Source organism: Giraffa tippelskirchi, chromosome 3 (genome assembly GCF_054371585.1).
Source record: "Giraffa tippelskirchi isolate mGirTip1 chromosome 3, T2T-mGirTip1v1.2.pri, whole genome shotgun sequence".
In the NCBI taxonomy this organism is placed as follows: Eukaryota; Metazoa; Chordata; class Mammalia; order Artiodactyla; family Giraffidae; genus Giraffa; species Giraffa tippelskirchi.
Window position 1 is genome coordinate 148,007,143 of NC_137277.1, and position 19,197 is coordinate 148,026,339.

General features: G+C 39.9%; 1 protein-coding gene across 5 annotated transcripts; it reads left to right on the plus strand.

Moving 5' to 3' along the window:
* The first annotated feature begins 20 nt into the window (after positions 1-20).
* NIF3L1 (NGG1 interacting factor 3 like 1) lies at positions 21-18,181 on the plus strand. 5 transcript variants are annotated; one of them, XM_081581854.1, is made up of 8 exons: positions 21-713; positions 932-2,351; positions 2,554-3,316; positions 4,169-4,331; positions 6,942-7,068; positions 9,230-9,368; positions 11,201-11,284; positions 15,547-18,181. In XM_081581854.1, exons 3-8 carry the CDS (start codon positions 2,881-2,883, stop codon positions 15,729-15,731), a joined length of 1,134 nt encoding a protein of 377 aa, XP_081437980.1. In that variant the 5' UTR covers positions 21-713; positions 932-2,351; positions 2,554-2,880; the 3' UTR covers positions 15,732-18,181. The 5 variants fall into 5 exon arrangements, with proteins under 5 accessions (XP_081437980.1, XP_081437977.1, XP_081437982.1 ...); XM_081581851.1 differs by lacking the exon at positions 932-2,351 and having other exon boundaries at positions 21-181; positions 2,856-3,316; XM_081581856.1 differs by lacking the exon at positions 932-2,351 and having other exon boundaries at positions 21-181; positions 2,918-3,316.
* Positions 18,182-19,197: the final 1,016 nt, after the last annotated feature.

Sequence of the window (19,197 nt, forward strand, 5' to 3'; positions counted from 1 at the left end):
TCACAACACCAGGAAGTTCCGCGCAGGACCGGAAGTAGCACTCGCGGAGTCCCGGGACTGGTGAGTCTTGGGAAAATGAGATTGCAGCGTGGGTAGCTGAGCCTTCGGTGGCGGGCTGTGGCAGCACCCTGATAGTCACAAGGCAGAGATCGGCGCAGAAAACCGGGTTACCTCGAGATAGGTTAGGGCTCAAGAGGGGCCGGGGCCCTGACTCTCAGGTTTACGGCCTTGTCACCTGCTCTCTTCATTATCCTGGAAAACGTCTGAAGTGGGACTGAAAAAAGGGGGGCGCAGTTTGCAGGCTGTGAAGTGGGCCTTGCTAATGATACTTAAACAGCGCTGACTCTAGGCCAGGCACTTTTCCTCAGCTTTACGATTAAATCTTGCAACAACACTGTGAGCTGGAAACTATTATTTCCATCCTTCAGAGGTGGAAACCGCAGACAGCTGTGGCTCTGGGAGTCAGTCTGGTTTTAGGATCCGTGGTCTTCCACCATGCTGGGCAGCCTCCCATTGTTAATTGTGGCTTCAAGCTATGCAGCTTCGTTGTGAATGGGAAGTGTTTTGTTACCTTTAAGTCCTTCAAATTTAGCAGTAAATAAATCAACACCGACGTGGTAGACCAGTAGAGCTTCACTTTACCCGTTGCCAGATTTAGAAGAGTCTGTAGAGTGGAGTAATTAGTATCAGGACCTGGAATCTGAAAATTGGAAGTGGTATGTGCTGTGGTGCTTAGTGGCTCAGTCGTGTCCGACTCTGTGGCCTGTAGCCTCCCAGGCTCCTTTGTCCATGGAGATTCTGCAGGCAAGAATACTGAAGTGGGTTGACATGCCCTCCTCCAGGGGATGTACCCAACCAGGGGTCGAACCCAGGTCTCCTGCATTCTCCGGCATTGCAGGCGGATTCTTTACCAACTGAGCTACCAGGGAAGCCCGTAAGTTGGTATAAGGACACTTAGAAGATCTTCCAAGACCTCAGTTCAAGGGTTTGTGGAGGTTCCTCATCACTCCAAACCATACTTTGAATAAATGCATTAAATATTAAATATTTTTTTGGACAAATGAAAGTTTAAAAAATTGTTTCCGAAGTTGAGTTACAAGTATTCCAATTAAAATTTACAGTTGACTGCTTTCTTGCTAATTTGCATACCATGAAATGCTTTTCTTCAAAAAAATTTTTATAGATACTCAATTTAAGAATTGAGCTGACAGTGTTATCTTTTGTATTGGATACAGATGTCTAGAAGGCTTTGACAGACTCTACGGACAGAGTACCCTACATCTTCACCTCTCCCACCTCTTGATTCTGTCCTTTGTATGGCACCAAGGTGTTTGTTCAGGGGCAGCATCTCCTGCCCCTTTCCTGCCATGACCTTGCCTATTCACAGTGACCCACCTCTGCATCCCATGGTGATATCCCATCCTACTGATAAACCACTTAATTTTTTATATATGGTATCATTACTTTTTCTTGATAAAGCACCTTTTTTTGGCCATGCCCCACAGCTTGAGAGATTTCAGTTCTCCAACCAGGGATTGAACCTGAGCCACAGCAGTGAAAGCTGGAATCCTAACCACCAGGCCACCAGGGAACTCTCTGATAAAGCAATTTTTAATGTCAGTATATACCACCCTAACTCCAAATTCTGCTATGATAGGGGGAGGGAAACTGTCTGTGTATAGTAAGCATTTAGTGCTGGCCCATATTGGAGATACTGAGATACAGAAAAGATAGTTCCTGTTCTCTGGTAGCTTTATCATACTAGGGGAGACAAACAGGAATATAACATTAATTAAGAGAATGGAGCAAAAGGGGAGACAATGAAAGAGAAAAGTTTGTCAAGAAAAGCTTTATTTAGGAAGTTGAAGTGGTCTTGGAAGGAAGTATAATATCTAGAGAAATGGAGAAGGATGGTTGAAGTAAGAGTGAGGAGAGTAAGAACAGAGGGTATGTGGGGGACAGGGAGGAGGGGATGAATGTAATTGTGTGTTATGTACCAGGCTTGTGCGCTGGAGAAGGGAATGGCTACCCACTCCCATGTTCTTACCTGGAGAATTCCATGGAAAGAAGAGTGAGGTGGGCTACAGCCCGTAGAGTTGCGAAGAGTCAGACACAACTGAGCAACACATACACGCACTCACGCACACACACACACCAGGCTTGTTCAAGATGACTTAAACATATAATCCATTTACTCCTCCAGATGGCCTATGAAGTAAGTTATAGTATCTCTGTTTTGTAGATGAGAAAACAAGCTTAGAGCACTTAAGTGACTTACCTGTGATACCGTGTGCCGGTAAATGACAGAGCCAGTATTTGAACTTAGGTATGGCTTCCCTGGTGGCTCAGCAGTAAAGAATTTGCCTGCATCGCAGGAGACGCGGGTTTGATCCTTGGGTCAGGAAGAAGCCCTGGAGGAGGGCATGGCAACCTGCTCCAGTATTCTTGCCTGGAGAATCCTATGGATAGAGGAGCCTAGCTGGCTACAGTCCAGTGGGTTGCAAAGAGTTGGACACGACTGAAGCAACTTAGTGGGCTTCCCTGATAGCTCAGTTGGTAAAGAATCTGCCTGCAATGCAGGAGACCCTGGTTTGATTCCTGGGTCGTGAAGATCTGTTGCAGAAGGGATAGGCTACCCACTCCAGTATTCTTGGGCTTCCCTTGTGGCTCAGCTGTAAAGAATCTGCCTGCAATGTGGGAGACCTGGGTTTGAAGCAACTGAGTACACATGCCATCATGGTTTTTTTTTTTTTCTTAGTGTAAGACTACAGCTCTTTTGCTCATATGCTTTGCTCTCTAAAAAGGTTTTAGTCTGTAAAGGGTACATGTGCTCCATAGTCTTTGTTTGACTTCAGATCCTCAGTTTTACCTGACTTCTGCATGTTGTCATCTCGTGTACGCATGGTTGCCACGACAGCCCGCCTGGTCCGTTCCCTGATCTGCAGTTCTTCCCGTTCCTTCATGGATCTGAAGGCTCTCCTTTCCTCCTTGAATGACTTTGCATCCCTCTCATTTGCTGAGAGTTGGGACAATGTTGGATTACTGGTGGAACCGAGCCCACCACACACTGTAAACACACTCTTCCTGACCAATGACTTGACAGAGGAAGTGATGGAGGAGGCGCTGCAGAAGAAGGCAGATCTCATCCTCTCCTACCATCCACCTATTTTCCGACCCATGAAGCGCATCACCTGGAAAACATGGAAGGAGCGCCTGGTAATCCGGGCACTGGAGAACAGAGTTGGGATCTACTCTCCTCACACCGCCTATGACGCTGCTCCTCAGGGAGTCAACAACTGGCTGGCTAAAGGGCTTGGTGAGAAGCCTCTTGTTCTTTCATATCTAGTTTTTTCCCTTTCAGTGCTTTGAAATTTTATAGAGTGTCTTTTCAATAGTGTTTTAACCTCTTTAGGGATGGGGACCATTATTCTGTTTTTATATATTTTAAAATAATCTTGCTGAAACCTGACAATTAAATTATATTTGAAAATAAAATTTTATTCTTATTGAATAAAGACCACATTGGAAATCTTCATTTTTGGCTGAGCTTTGTGATTCCTAACTCAAGTGGTACAGTGCCTAGCACTCAGGCACTCCAGAAATGATTGTTGAATTGAATTGAAAGCTCAGGCCTCTCCAGAATATACTTCATTTATCAGTCAGATAGTTTCACTGGATTAGTGCTTAATGCCCAGCACAATGAGGGGATTCAGTGTATGTGTTTTTAGCTTTATTTTTGGTAAGACTTTTTAGTTTCCTTGTGCTGGTTTGAAGCTTCTGTGATGATACAATCTGGATTAGTGTGGTCAAGTGGATCATGAGCTTTGTGACTTGAATCATAGTTTACACAAGTAAATTTAGTAAGCAGTCACAATTCTATATGTCATCAGAAATTCATGAGTCAGTCTTGTCCAACTTTCTGTGATATTTAAGAGTCTTGTGGAAAATAGTTCTGAAAAGAAATACGATTCTGTATGACAATACAAAATCCTTAGATTATGGGGACTGCTGGGTGTATATGTAAGGACCATGTTGTGTGTGTTTATTATAGAAGCATCTAAGAATGAATCTTTTAAAGAATACTCATTTCTTAAAGTAGTAGTTTTTCTTTTTAATTTTTTAAAAAACTCACAGAATTTCTTTTAACTCCTGGCAATTTTTTTTCTAGGTGTTTGCACCTCTAGGCCCATCCATCCTTCCAAAGCTCCCGACTACCCCACAGAGGGAACTCACAGAGTAGAATTCGGTGTTACCCACACCCAAGACCTGGAGAAAGTCGTTTCTGCACTGAAAGAAATTGCAGGTGTATCTGTCACTTCTTTTTCTGCTAGGTACAATATATTTTCCTCTTTTTGTGTATATGTTAAGAATCTTTCTTACAAATTCTATAACCCTGCTATTTAAGTTTACAACAAATCATTTACCTCAAGTGGAATCATTTTCCTCCAGTAGGTTTACAAAACAGCATTCTTCTCATTTGCATATGGGTCCCTGAGGAGGAAAACTATGGGATCTTTTCAATACAATAAAAATGATAACGCTTATTGACTATTTTCTATGCAGGAAGGACTATACCACACATCTTACAGTATTTCTAATCCTCCTGACAGTGTTGAAAGCTAATTTTACTTTAGGGTATATAGATAAACCTTACTGATATACTGATTGTATAGGTTTATTTTTATCAGTTCCCAGCAAATGATGATTCTCAAACACTTGAAAGGGAAAAATACATTAAAATGCCTCTCAGATAGGCCAATCATTTATTTAATTGGATCTGAGATACCAAAAAATGTTGCCTCATTGGAGATTTTTGGGGGGACTAATTTACCCTAATGCCTACTAAAGCATTGTAAAAGACACATTATACAGAGCTAGGACTTAATAATTATTCAAAAAAACAAAGATAAATATAGTGACCTTTTAATAAAATGGAAATCTGTTAGCAGTAATCATGCCTTGGATAAATCTCACTGGCTGTGATACTGCCGCTGTGCAAAGCTAAAATGGAAATCCATATAGGCTACACTGAAAATGACTCTTTGATGAGTGGTTTTTATGTGTAGATACATTACACTAACGGAGAAGGCAATGGCACCCCACTCCAGTACTCTTGCCTGGAAAATCCCATGGATGGAGGCTGGTAGGCTGCAGTCTATGGGGTCGCTCAGAGTTGGACACGACTGAGCGACTTCACTTTCACTTTTTACTTTCATGCATTGGAGAAGGAAATGGCAACCCACTCCAGTATTCTTGCCTGGAGAATCCCAGGGATGGGGGAGCCTGCTGGGCTGCAGTCCATGGGGTCGCACAGAGTCGGACACGACTGAAGTGACTTAGCAGCAGCAGCAGCACATTACACTAAAGCCACAGTAAATGTCCTATAATAGTATTGGGGGATTTCAAGAACCTTAAGGAAAATTGTTTATAAGATTTTGCATAGATTCCAGTTGTAGGTATCTTTTACCATTCTGAAATACTGTGTAAATACTGAAATTAAAATTATGCAAATAGAGCATGAAAACTTCAAACAATACCAAAGTCCTCTTTGTCCCTTCTGCTCAGTTCCAAGATCTTCAACTCAAGTTGTCTTTTCTTTTGTTTTCAGAGAAGTGGGTATCCTTCCAAACATGTATAGGGACATGAAAGAATGTATAGTTTTGTTTTAGTCATTGTTTTTTATAATTAAATAGTATGCTGTATTTGCCTTTTCAACTTGTCATAGTAATCTTTCCATGTAGATTTCTTATTATGAATGTACTGTAATTTCTTGAAGCATTTTGCTTCCTAACTGTTGGACCTTTTAAAGAACTGATACACATTTAGTTTGGTTCCAGTTTCTCCATATTACAGGTAACATCTAGGACTTAACAATTAGACTGGGGACCAGGCATTGTTTTTGCTTTTTCTTTTTAAATCTCTACAGATGGTTCCAGTGTTAAAACTACGCTTCCACATTATCTTGTAAGGTATCTTTTAGTTCTCGAATTCTGCGATTATATTTAGAGTTTATGGTTAAATACAAAACTTTCTTGATGCTAGTTTTTTTGGAGAGGCTCTCAGATAGTTCTTTAAAAATTTTTTTTTGGCTGTGCCCCGTGGCTTTCAGGATCTTAGTTTGCTGACCAAGGAGTGAACCCAGTCCCTGGCAATAAAAGCACCTAGTCCTAACCACTGGATCGCCAGGGAATTCCCAAGGGTATTGCTTTTTAAAGGGTGATTCAGTGACCCTCTGAATCATAAGTATAATGGGTGCTTTTGAAAAATGCCTCATGTTGTTGTATGGCAGAAACCAATGCAATATTATAGCAGAATTATCCTTCAATTAAAAACAAACAAAAACACAGATTTTTTCCTTTATTGCAGATCTGTGTAATTAGAATGGGATTTGCCTGAGAATCTGTCTGGGAGGTTCTTGTATTCAATGATGTTTGAAAATTAACTTTTCTAGGGCTTTAAAAAAATTGTTTGCCTCAGCCCCATTCATAGATGTTCTGTTTCACTGAGTCTATAGAAGAGTCCAGCAGCTGTTATTTTAAGAAGCCAGCAGGAGATTTCTGATGCACGACCAGGACTAAGAACAGTTCTAGAACAGGGGTTTCAAAGAGGTCCCTGGACCAGCACATCAGTGTCACCTGGAACTTGTTAGATAAATTCTCAGCCCCCACTCAGACGTACTAAATTAGAAACTCTGAGGGTATGGCCCAACAGTCTGTTTTAATAAGGCCATGAGATCATTTTGATGCATGCTGAAGTTTGAGAAACACTATTCTAGAAAATGGTTTGGAATTAAATCCCAAATTCCATGTAAATCTAATCTCCTATTACAGGAGGTTGTAACTATGGATTATTTTAAATACATAAATTTATATGTATATATATTTATAAATTTATATTTATTTGTTTATATTTATCCTAAACCAAGTGACTTTTTTTTCCAGGACTGATGGTGAAGAACAAACATGGCTCAGTCTGAATTGTACTCAACAAGCTTTGATGCAGGTGGTGGCTTTTCTTTCCCAGAATAGGCAGTTTTATCAGAAGACTGAAATTCTGTCACTAGAGAAGGTAATAAAAGATATCTTATGTTACAGTGCAGTTTTGTTTGACAAATTCATATATGTAAATTGTTAGTTCAGCAGGTTATTAACTATTGCCTAGAGTAAAAGCACAAAGTGATGATGAAAGCGTGTTATGCCCTGGAAAGTTTATTGAAAAAGGGAGACATTTCAGGAATACAAAAAATGTAGATATCTTAGTCCATTCAGGCTGCCATAACATGTTTGGACTTCTGTAACAGAATACTATAGACTGGATAGCTTACAAACAACAGAAATTTATTTCTCACAGTTATGGAGGAAGTAAAGTCCGAAATCGTGGCACTGGCAGATTCTGAGTGTTGCTTGATGGGAGCTCACTACATGGTTCAAAGATGATGCCTTCTCTCTGTGTCTTCACACAGTGAAGGGGACATGGAATCTCTCTGGAGCCTCTTTTCTAAAGCACTAATCCCATTTGTGTGGGTTCCAACCTCTTGATCTGAAAGTACCTCCCAAAGGCTACACCTCCTAATCTATAGGTTAGGATTTCATCCTATGAATTTGAGGGGGACAGAAACATTCAGACCATGATGGTACTTCTTCACGATTAGAAACTCAGTTACAGATTCAGTTTCCTATCTTATACCCTCTGCCTGGACCATTTTATTCATTCCTTTAACTTGACATGTGATGATCCCTGTGTCTTCACTTCCTGTCTCAGGGTGCTTTCTTAAGATAAAAGATAAAAATTTTTTAAAAAACTGTATTTCCAGACACTTTCTGAAAATTTTCCACTTACAGATCTCACAAGTATTTAAAATCCAATATATACAAATACTGATCTTATCCACATACCATGCTTTTAAATACAAGTTTTTTCCTTTTTATCGGTGACCCTAAGAGCTGTTTTATTTGCAGGTTTGCACAACTCTCTCTTGCTCCCGTACATCCAAGCCCTGCTGATTCTGTCCCTAAATCTACAAGATGTTTCTCTTCTCTGTTTGCTTTGCCACCACAGTAGTTGAATCTCTCATATTCCCTCCCTTGGGATATAAGACACAGTAAACTCCTGAGCAGACACCTCCAGGAGATAGTCCAGGCTTTTCGGCTTAGAGTATGTAGCCTTTCATGAGCAGCAAGGACCCCTGTCTCCAGCTTCTTCTCCCTCCCCATCCCTCGCTCTGCATACCAGCTACACTGTCTGCTTTGAGATCTGCCCTGTGTGCTCTCTCACACCTTGGCACCTTTGTACATGTTCTCTCTGTTTAGAATGCCTCAATAAATCAATAAATAAAAAGGAAAAAAGAAAAAAAATAGAATGCCTCACCCTATCTCTAACCCACCACCCTGCACTTGACATCATTTCTTTCTTAACTCCTTTCTGGTTTGTCTTCAAGACCCAAGTCCTTGTAGAACCTTATTTTACTCCGCTTACTTCAAATACCCACCTTCCCCGCAACTCATCTATTTTGTCACTCTTTTGTGATCCCATAAAAAAATAGTACCTATCTTGGACTTCCCTGGTGGTCCACTAGTTAAGACCATGCTTCCAATGCAAGGGGCAGAGGTTCAGTACCTGGACAGGGAACTAAGATCCCACATGCCACTCAGCCAAAAAAAATAGAAAAAGAAGAGAAAACTACCTTCTCAGGAGATTGAGCTCCTAGAAGTCAGAGAATGTTTTTGTCAGGTTTGCGTTCCTAAATTTTAGCTTGAAGCTAATTTTCTTTTTCAAATTTTTATCTATTTATTTACTTTTGGCTGTACTGGGTCTTCATTGCTGTGTGGGCTTTTTTCTAGTTGCTGTGATTGGGAGCTACCCTCTAGTTGCTATGCATGGGCATCTCATTGTGGTGGCTTCTCTCCTTGCAGGGCATGGGCTCTCAGGTCCAAGGGCTTCAGTAGTTTCGACTCCTGGGCTCCGGAGCACAGGCTTAATAGTTGTGGTGCATGGGCTTAGTAGCTGCCCTGCAGCATGTGGGATCTTTCCAGATCAGGGGTCGAACCTGTGTCACCTGCATTGGCAGGCAGATTCTTTACCACTGAACCACCAGGAAAGCCCTGGAGCTAGTTTTGTAGCAAGCTCATAGTACCCTTGTTTTATTAATCTCAGTATTTGCTCTTTGCTCTATGGAATTGTTTTCTAGGACTGATGATGTCCAGTTTTCCTAATATCTGTTTCTCTACAGCCTCTACTTCTCTATACTGGGATGGGACGGTTATGCACACTGGATGAGTCTGTCTCCTTGGCAATCATGATTGAGCGAATCAAAAGTCACCTAAAACTATCTCATGTTCGCCTTGCTCTTGGAATAGGGAAGACCTTAGGTAAGTATGTCTTCTGTATTTGTCCAGCATACCTACTGATAATGTTGGGCAAAAATTGAAACTTTTGGCTATATCAATATGATAGCAATGTGTTAGCAGCTCACAGAAGATGACTGGTTTACTTTATCAGTCAGAGTGGTCAAGGTTATGCTGTGGTATATATCTCATCGGCCTAAACAAGATTTGTTTCTCATTCACACTCCAGGTCCATCTCAAATCAGCAGGGGAGTCTGATCATTGTAGACAGGTCTTGAAGAGGGAGGGTCTTAAACTGCAGTTAAACATTGTAGTCTAGAAATGATACATATTCTGTTCAACTCATTGTTCAGAGTCAGTCAACCCAGGGAGAGTAGTCCTACCACATTCCAGGAAGAAAGCTAGAAATGGTGATTGCTCCAGTTACAATGCAGATCTTAAGTTTTACAATACTGGTGGTAATTTATAGTGAGGTACTGCTATGCTCAGTGATGTAATTGACTGCGGTTTCTGAGTTTTGTAGCCACTGCCTTCTCTCTTGGCTTTCGCCTATACTTTGGGGAACAAAAGGAATGAGCAGAACATCTATTGGGCCCCTGCAGTGAGCCTAGGATTATTCAGAGTGTCCTGAGTGTGTGTGTTTCCACTGCGAAGGTGATAAGTGGAGTGCAGTTGTTATGAGTGTGGAGTCTGATGCTGTGGGTTCATGTAACAGTTATGTCTGCTGCATGACTTTGACAGACACGGAAGTGGTGGTATAATTCATGTGGCTGGCACACATTAAGTGCAGTAAATGCTAGCTATTGTTAGATGTCTGGAAAGTATTATTATTCCTGTCGTATAGGTGAAAAAAATTAAGGTTTGCAGAGGTACCTGACTTAACCAAAATCCACAGTTGGATCAAACAACTCAGGAGTGCTCATTTCCAAAGAAGGTGGGTGGCAGAGATGGAATAAGACTTCTGACCAGCTCCATTGCCCCTTTTTTGAAATATAACTAATGAAGTGTCCATTCTAGAAACGTAAGGGCTCAGCGCTTGTTGGATTTTGGCTTGACAGTTTTTGTATTTCACTCTCCAGAGGATGCTCTTTTAGGAAAATACCATATTAAAAAAAAATGTCAATTAACAGTGTTGTGTTAAGTTTCAGGTATACAGCAAAGTGATTCAGTTATACATATATCTATTCTTTTTCAAATTCTTTTCCCATTTAGGTTGTTACATAATATTGAGCAGAGTTGCCTATGCTAAATAGTAGATCCTGGTTGGTTATCCATTTTAAATATAGCAGTATATACATGTCATTCCCTAACTATCCCTTCTCCTTACTTCCCCACTGGTAACTATAAGTTCGGTCTCTATATTATCAACTATGCTCCAATATAAAATCAAAAGTTAAAAAGATGTGTGTCAAATCCATTACATAGCATCCTCTAACTGGCCTGTTTAGTTCCTTAGCTTCCTTACCTGGGAACAGAGACAAACATGCCTGCCTCTCACTGTTACCTGGAGACCAGGTGAGGTCGCTTAACTGAGCAGCACCGTGGTAAAGCCTAAAACCTAGTGCTAATAGTGGTAAATACTATTCAGAGGTGCCTTATGTGGGCTTGTGCAACAGCGAATGTCCAAAGGAGTAATAATCCTGCCTTAGGTTAGCTTTGTAATACCAAGGAGTAGTCTGTTTGCCTATATGAAGACATGTTTTATTATTTTTTAAAATTTTTTACACAAAATTCACATACTGGTGATGAGACTGGGAGAGAGATCTGTATTGCATATTGGATTCTTGGTACAGATTGTAATATTAATATGAAGGGGAATTGTAAAGTGTTGGTCTCTTGTTTTCTTTATCGTGAAGAGTCTCCAGTCAAAGTCGTGGCTCTGTGCGCTGGTTCTGGGAGCAGCGTCCTGCAGGGGACGGATGCCGACCTTTATCTCACAGGTAGGACAGCCTTTGGACCTTTCTTGTACCCTTTTCTTGATACTCTTTTCTTGTGTATCCCTTCCCTACCTTGGTTTGTTTTTTTACAAGGTAAAAATTAGCATATATATATGGAATTTGAAAGATGGTAACGATAACCCTATATGCGAGACAGAATAAGAGACACAGATGCATAGAACAATTTTATGGACTCTGAGGGAGAAGGTGAGGGTGGGACGTTCTGGGAGAATAGCATTGAAACATGTATATTATCATATGTGAAACAGAACACCATTCCATGTTCGATGCATGAGACAAGGGCTCAGGGCCGGGGCAATGGGATGACCCAGAGGGATGGGATGGGGAGGGAGGTCGGTGGGGGGTCCAGGAAAGGGAACACATGTAAACCCATGGCTGATTCATGTCAATGTATGGCAAAAACTATTACAATATTGTAAAGTAATTAGCCCCCAACTAAAATAAATAAATTTATAAAATAAAAAAATAAATAAATAAAAAAAAAATTAGCAGATTTTAGGACAGCACCTAACATACAGATGGATCTAATAAATGTTTTTTTGAAGCTGAACTAAATAAGAACTATGTCAAAATTGGGGACATACCACAGACTTTGTGGAAGGAAGAAAAATCATCTAGTAATTAGATTATCTAAAAAGTGATGTTCAGCATTTATTTAACCTATTTTGTTCCTAAACATGATTTCTTTTAAATTTCACGTAAGTTACTGGGACACTTTTTACCTGTTGCCTTAGGTAGAAAATTGTTCCTCTTACTCGGCCCTGAAGGCAATGATCACTTTCTCTCAGTTCTAGCTCCAAAATCTATTTTTCCCCTTATCTCCATCCAGGCATCCCCTACCTAAAGTACTTCATTAAGCCTCTAATCTTAATCTTCCACACACTCCCCCAGAACTAACTTTCAGAAGTACAAACGTGTAGTGTATGATATTATCGTGGCTGAAAACCCTTCAGCGATTTTCTCCATGTGCCCTGGTGAAGCCTAAACATCCCACCCTCTTTATGCAGTCTTGGCTCATGCTGTTTTCCCTGGCTAGGACGTCTTTTCTTTGCTCCTTTCTTATACTTCTAGTGATAAGCTCAAACATACCTCCCCTGAGAAGCATTTTCTTGACAGTGTCTGGCTCCTGCCCCTGATGATCGTACCTTCCTCTCCCAATTCCTTTCACTTTGTTCTTAATCTACAATATGCATTTCTTTTGGACAGAAATTGTTTGACTCTCAGGCTCTATACTCTGTTCTTATGGGTGATACCTAATTGATAACATGGCCCATCGTTCCTCCGAGGGAGCTGGAGGCACTTTGAACGCTGCTGCTACCAGCTGCATTTCTACCTCTGGGCCTTCTGAGGGTTAGGAGACAGGGGCTTAAGATTACTTTACCCACTTCTAAAACTAGACTCAAGGGTTTTAAGCCCCTGGCCATTCCTTTGGCTACCTCTGGGGCTTGCCATTACTAGACCTCTCCTGCCACCGTACACCCGTGCCTTATTATCTAGCATACTCCCTTACAAAGGCCGCTGCACTTGAAATAATGTCATATTTCTGAGAATAAGTACAGCATCTTAGCAAGCCTGATGTATTGCTTTGAACCAATTAAAAGTGTATGTGACCACTGTCTGTTTTCTTTCCTTCTAAAGAAGCAAGGTTTTTTTGGGGAGGGGGGTATTTATTTATTTAATTTTTTATTGGAGTATAGTTGCTTTATAATGTTGTATTAGTTTCTGATGTACAGTAAAATGAATCAGTTATATGTATAGATATATTCACTCTTTTTTAGATTTCCTTCCTGTCTAGGTCACCTAAAATGTAAGATTTTTATAAGCCCTCAAATTTATACCAGATTGAAATAAACTTTCAGTGTATAGACAGTTTAACATGTTATAACATGGTGTTTCTATTTTAAAATTTAACATTTTACTTGGAAGGAATTTTAGACCTATAGAAAAGTTGCAGTGAGAATAGTATAATCAACTCTTATATACCCTTCACCTAGATTACTTATGGCTATTTTTTGCCACATTTGTACATTCTGTCTTTCTACAACATCATATATGTGTGTATATATTTGTGTATGCATAAGTATTAGGTTGGTGCAAAAGTAATTGTGGTTGACTTTTACACCAACCTCAATTATTTTTGTACCAACGGCAGTTGCTTTTGAACCTCAATTACTTTTTCATCAACCTGAGTTACTATTACTTTTGCACCAACAACAATTAGTTTTGAATCTCAATTACTTTTGTACCAAGCACAATTACTTTTGCACCAACCTAATATGTATTTATGTTTTCTCCTAAACCATTTATAAATAAATTACAGATATGATGACCTTTTACCCTCAAACACCTCAGCATTATATCTCCTAGGAGCAAGGACATTCTCTTATATGACCATGTTATAATGACCAAATTCAGGAATTTAATATTGTTAATTGATCAAAATTTATAGTATTTCTTTTTCAGATTGATGCTCAATTCTTGATCACACACTGCATCTGTTCTAGTTCTCAACTTTGTCTTTAAAGCATGGGCATTTTTGAAGAGCGTAGGCCATTTGCTTTTTTGTATATCTCTCAGTTTGGAATGGCTGATTGTTTTCTCATAAATAATGACTTTTTAAATTAGTTTTCATATCACAAAGCAGTATGTACATGAAATAAATTCACACAGTTCCAAAATGTTAAAATGTCCTTCTTATATGGTTAGTTGGGGAAACAGAAAATGTCTTATCTAGCTTACTTTAGATGTCTGTGATCTGTGAGGCATCACTTGAATATCACTTCAGGGATGGGAAACCCCAGCCAAAAGACCCATTTTCATCACCCTTCCTTTGAGCTCTACATATTAGGTCATAAAGGGTAGTATCCTAGGAAGACCAGCAGATGGCAAGCTTGCTCCTTGGAAATATAAATTGTATACTAGTCCAGACAGCCAGATGGTCTTTCCTAAAGCATGACTTCTAAATGGGCCACATAGTGTCTTTTTCTCCTTTCACTTTTTCTCTATTATTACTTAAGATTAAGATATTTTAAAAAGTGCTTGAGTAGAAACTAGTCCTTACAATGAGGGCTTCCCTGGTGGCTCAAATGTTAAAGTATCTGCCTGCAATGCAGGAGACCTGGGTTCGATCCCCAAGTTGGGAACATCTCCTGGAGAAGAGAATGGCTACCCACTTCAGCATTCTTGCCTGGACAATTCCATGGACAGAGGAGCCTAGCAAGCTACAGTCCATGGGGTCACAAGGGGTCGGACATGACTGAGTGACTAACACTTCATAATGAAATGATGGCTAGGGGAGTGTGGGGTATTGAAATTGAGGTTTTTTTTTTTCCTAAGAACCTTTTTTTTAAATGCCTTTATGTCTTAAGTATATTTCAAAATTGTGCTTTTTATGAAAAAGCCAAATATTCTTGCTCTTACATCAGATTCACAGTGTTTTTTAAAAATTCAAAACATTTGAGTTTTCCCAAAATCTTTCCACAAAAGATAAGATCCTCTTCTACCAGTAACTTCAGAATTTCTAGGCGTTTTGCCTGAGTCAAAGGAAAATACCTTGTTTTTAATTTAGAAATAACCTTAAGCTCATTTCATTCTTATGAATTAGAATACAGTTGATGCTGAGAATTTTGGTATTCACAAAGTTATAAGGGGCTTCCCTGCTAGCTCAGATGGTAAAGAATCTGCCTGGAATGTGGGAGATCTGGGTTCGATTCCTGGGTCAGGAAGACCCCGTGGAGAAGGAAATGGCAACCCACTCCAGTATTCTTGCTTGGAGAATTCCATGGACAGAGGAGCCTGGCGGGCTAGAGTCCATGGGGATACAAAGAGTCAGACATGACTGAGCTACTAACACTTCACGTTATTTCACAAAGTATAAAGGAGTCTTTAGGAGGTAAGCAGTGGTCATTTATTTTATTTTATTGTGGAAACCTTTTGAATGGGTGTTCCTACATTTCTGGCGGTATGAGATACTGTTGGATGTGTGAATTTGGATACTTGCCTTGCATATGCCAAGGAGAAAGAATTTGGAATTCTCAGTGGGATGGTCTCTATCTCTCTTTAAATTGGAGGACATGTAAGAAACATGCATATAACTTTCTAGATTCATGTGTAAAGTTCTGCTGTATTACATTTGCTTCATATAGGATGAAAACTTGGTATTTCCGCTGTTATGGTTCAGCACAGAACCATAGTCCACAGACTGTGTCTAATATTTAAATATTTGCTCTTTCCTTTGTTGGCAGGTGAGATGTCCCACCATGATGTTCTGGATGCTGCTTCCCAAGGAATAAGTGTCATCCTCTGTGAACACAGCAACACTGAACGAGGCTTTCTTTCCAATCTTCGAGATATGCTGGGTGCTCACTTGGAGAATAAGATTAATATTATTCTGTCAGAAACAGACAGGGACCCTCTTCATGTGATATAAGGCCTGCAGGAACAGCGAGATAACACAATATAGAAATCAGATGGCTCCCAGTGTCAATCCATAACATGAATCAGAGGGGTTGGTATCCTTCCAAAAGAATATCTTAGAAGGTACATTATCATTTCTGGTTGCTTAATCTGCTTCTCCAGATGTTCTGTAGCTCAGAAGGTAAAAACTATAAGGTAATTACCATTGAAGAATAAATATTATGAAGAACAAATTAAAGAATATACTGTGTAATATAAATTCATTATAAACTCTAGGAAAGATGGAGTAAACCTGTTTATTTAACATTCTTGGGAAATAGCTCAAGTAATCATCTCTTAAACTCAGTTGTAGATGGGATGTATCATTCTAGATCTGTTCTTATTTCAAAAATATACTTTTTCAGAAAAGTATGTCTATATATGTATACTTTAAAAACTTGATATTAGCTCACCTATGTCTAGGTAGTAACCTTTGGAGGGTGGTAAGTTCTGTCCATATGTTCCTGTTCCTAGATCACTGATCTCCCACCTAAATTTCAGGATCAGTATGAGATTTTATTTTTTGGCCTTGAGCAAACTACTTGGAGAAGGAAATGGCAACCCACTCCAGTGTTCTTGCCTGGAGAATCCCAGGGACGGGGGAGCCTGGTCGGCTGCCGTCTATGGGGTCACACAGAGTCGGGCACGACTGAAGCGACTTAGCAGCAAACTACTTAACCTTTGTCTCAGTGTCCTCATCCCACGTGGCATGTGGTATGTTAGTTCCTCAACCAGGGCTCACACTAGTGCCTCCTGCAGTGCAAGTGTGAAGTCTTAACCACTGGACCTCCAGGGATGTCCCTCAGAATGAGTTCTGCTTTTTGTTGTAAATACACATGATCATTATTCATGTTCAGTTCAGTCGCTTAGTCGTGTCCGACTCTTCGCGACCCCATGGACTGCAGCACGTCAGGCCTCTCTGTCCATCACCAACTCCCAGAGTTTACTCAAACTCATGTCCATTGAGTCAGTGATGCCATCCAACCACCTCATCCTCTGTCGTCCCCTTTTCCTCCCACCTTCAATCTTTCCCAGCATCAGGCTCTTTTCTAATGAGTCAGTTCTTCACATCAGGTGGCCAAAGTACTGGAGTTTCAGCTTCAGCATCAGTCCTTCCAATGAATATTCAGGATTATTCATGTAACTATTGCTTTTTAGGTAACTCACCATTTCATTAAAGATTTTTAACTTTAAAAATAATACCGGTGATTACCTGTACAGTATTAGTTTTGTGCCAAGCACTCTACTAGGTGCTCTATAAACACTTTCAATCCCTTATATGCAAGTATATAGGTATTGTTACTCCCATTTTAACAGATGAGGAAACTGAGACAGAGGTTATGTAGCTTGCCCAAGGCCACGTAGCTTGGAAGTGATGGAGTTAGGATATAAACTCAGTTTGGCTCCAGAGCCTATGTGCTTATTAATTGCAGTGGATCTTAATCAAATACGTTGATGGCAGGACTGATAGAAGAGGTAGGGAAGAAATCCTGAAGGGGAAAAAAAAATCCATCTTAACTGTGATCTTCTCTGGGTGGTATGATGAGAGGCTTTTCTTTTTAATGCTTTTATATTTATTTCCAATTTCTACACTGAGCATGTTACTATGGTAATGGCAAAAGCAATCTTTTAAAATACTATTGTCTAAAAATGAGAAAGCATAGAATTTAATATTTGTAGGATCCTTTTCCTACCCATCTTCTATCTCCTGGAGGATTTGGGATCCTAACTTAAAAATTATTCTTAGTGGTTCACCTGTTAATACTGATTCACTACAGAAATAGCCAACAGGAGTGAGCCTTATGAAATGCTCCTCATTTAAAGTTGGAGGAGCCACCAGGAAAGGTGAGAGAACAGCTAAGTGTCAGAAGCCAAGAACTAGAACGCCTCTATGAGATGGTCAAGTTTGTCAAAGCAGAGAGAATGAGATAGCAGCTTTGAGACTATCTTAATGGTATTTGCTTCATTCATTCACTCTTGGTTGCTTTCTGTGTTGGACCCATAGAGATGTGGAGAGGATACGACAGAATTTGGTTGATGATGACAGTAAACTCTTAACTATGAAAAAGGCAGGCGTAGGATTTATAGGGAAGGTCTTCTGGGGGAACAGCTTAAACACACGCACCAAGTAGAGAAACAGCTGAGCCCACTGGAAAAGCCCAGGTAATTCATTCAGTATTGCCAGGGTGGAAAGAAGGTAGGAAAGGTATGGTCCAAGGTGATAATGAAGTAATAGCCTGAGGCCATAGCTCTCACACCCTCCTTTTTTTGTTACAGCACACTTAAGCTGTGGTATGATTTGACCTGGGACTCATGAAGGCAGACAGGATCTTGGAATTGACAGTTGTGGATTAATCCCTTTGGGTAGAGTTTTAGGAGGGGTTAATGAATCAATAAATTTGTTTAAAAAAAAAAAAAAATAAATTTGTTTAACATTGACACACTTATTGCCAAATAGTATTATTACTGTAATACATTTTCAGCCTGCTTGCACTTCTGAATAACAAAAAAAAATACCCCTAAACATATCCTATGTAGTTTATTTTTTTCTTCCTATGCAGTTTAAGAAAAAATATCACTCAAGATTCCTTACTTTCAGCTGTCAAATTTTCCAAACTGTTTTAACAATGTTGATTGCTTAGTTGTATATATAATTTGCTTTTCATTTTTTAATGTGCACAAGGACATCTCAAGATTTAGTTAAAATGCAGATTGATTCAGATGCTCAAGTTAAGGGCCCAAGCATTTAAGCTGCCATGAGATGCCAGTGCTGCCACCTTGAGGACACTTTGGATAGCAGAAGTAAAGATGCTGAAGTATTCAGGTGACCTAAATACTTCAGAAGACTTGAGGCCCAAGTGATACATGCCAAAATAATGAAAACTTGGTAATGAGCTTTGTTATGCTTAAAGTTATATTTTTCATAGCATTAGTTATTTCAAATTGATTTTATTCAACACATTAAGGATACTGTAATTTTTAATGCTATTAAAACCTCAACTAGGTATTTCATATCACATCTTGATTTTCTCTCAGCTGCCTAGAACAGAGCTTTCTGCATGGTAAGTTCTCAAAAAACATGAATTAACATGGCTTAACAGCAATTTGAAAAATTAAAGTGTGGGAGAATCTCCCAAGGGAGAAATCAAATAATTACAAAAAGCCTGAGAAAGTCATGTACGAGACTATCCTTTGGTTTTCAGAAGACACACATCTGTGATGAGGCAGACTCTCATGACTTGCTGTCATCTCTGACAGCTAGTCAGGACTAAGCCAAAAACCTGGAATGTAGAAAAATACATTCTGAACATGCTACTGGCTCCAGGTTTGGATTGACTGGAGCTGAAGTATAGTTGAGCCTTGAACATCGTGGGGGTGCTGACCTGCACAGTAAAAAATCCAACTATAACCTACAGTTGGCTCTGTGTATGCTTGGTTTC

Bases quoted from the DNA above. Each gene is read 5' to 3' on its own strand.
- NIF3L1 (XM_081581854.1), top strand. From the start codon at position 2,881: ATGTTGTCATCTCGTGTACGCATGGTTGCCACGACAGCCCGCCTGGTC. The intron at 3,317-4,168 runs GTGAGAAGCCTC...TTTTTTTTCTAG, and splicing joins CTGGCTGGCTAAAGGGCTTG to GTGTTTGCACCTCTAGGCCC. The intron at 9,369-11,200 runs GTAAGTATGTCT...TTTATCGTGAAG, and splicing joins TGGAATAGGGAAGACCTTAG to AGTCTCCAGTCAAAGTCGTG.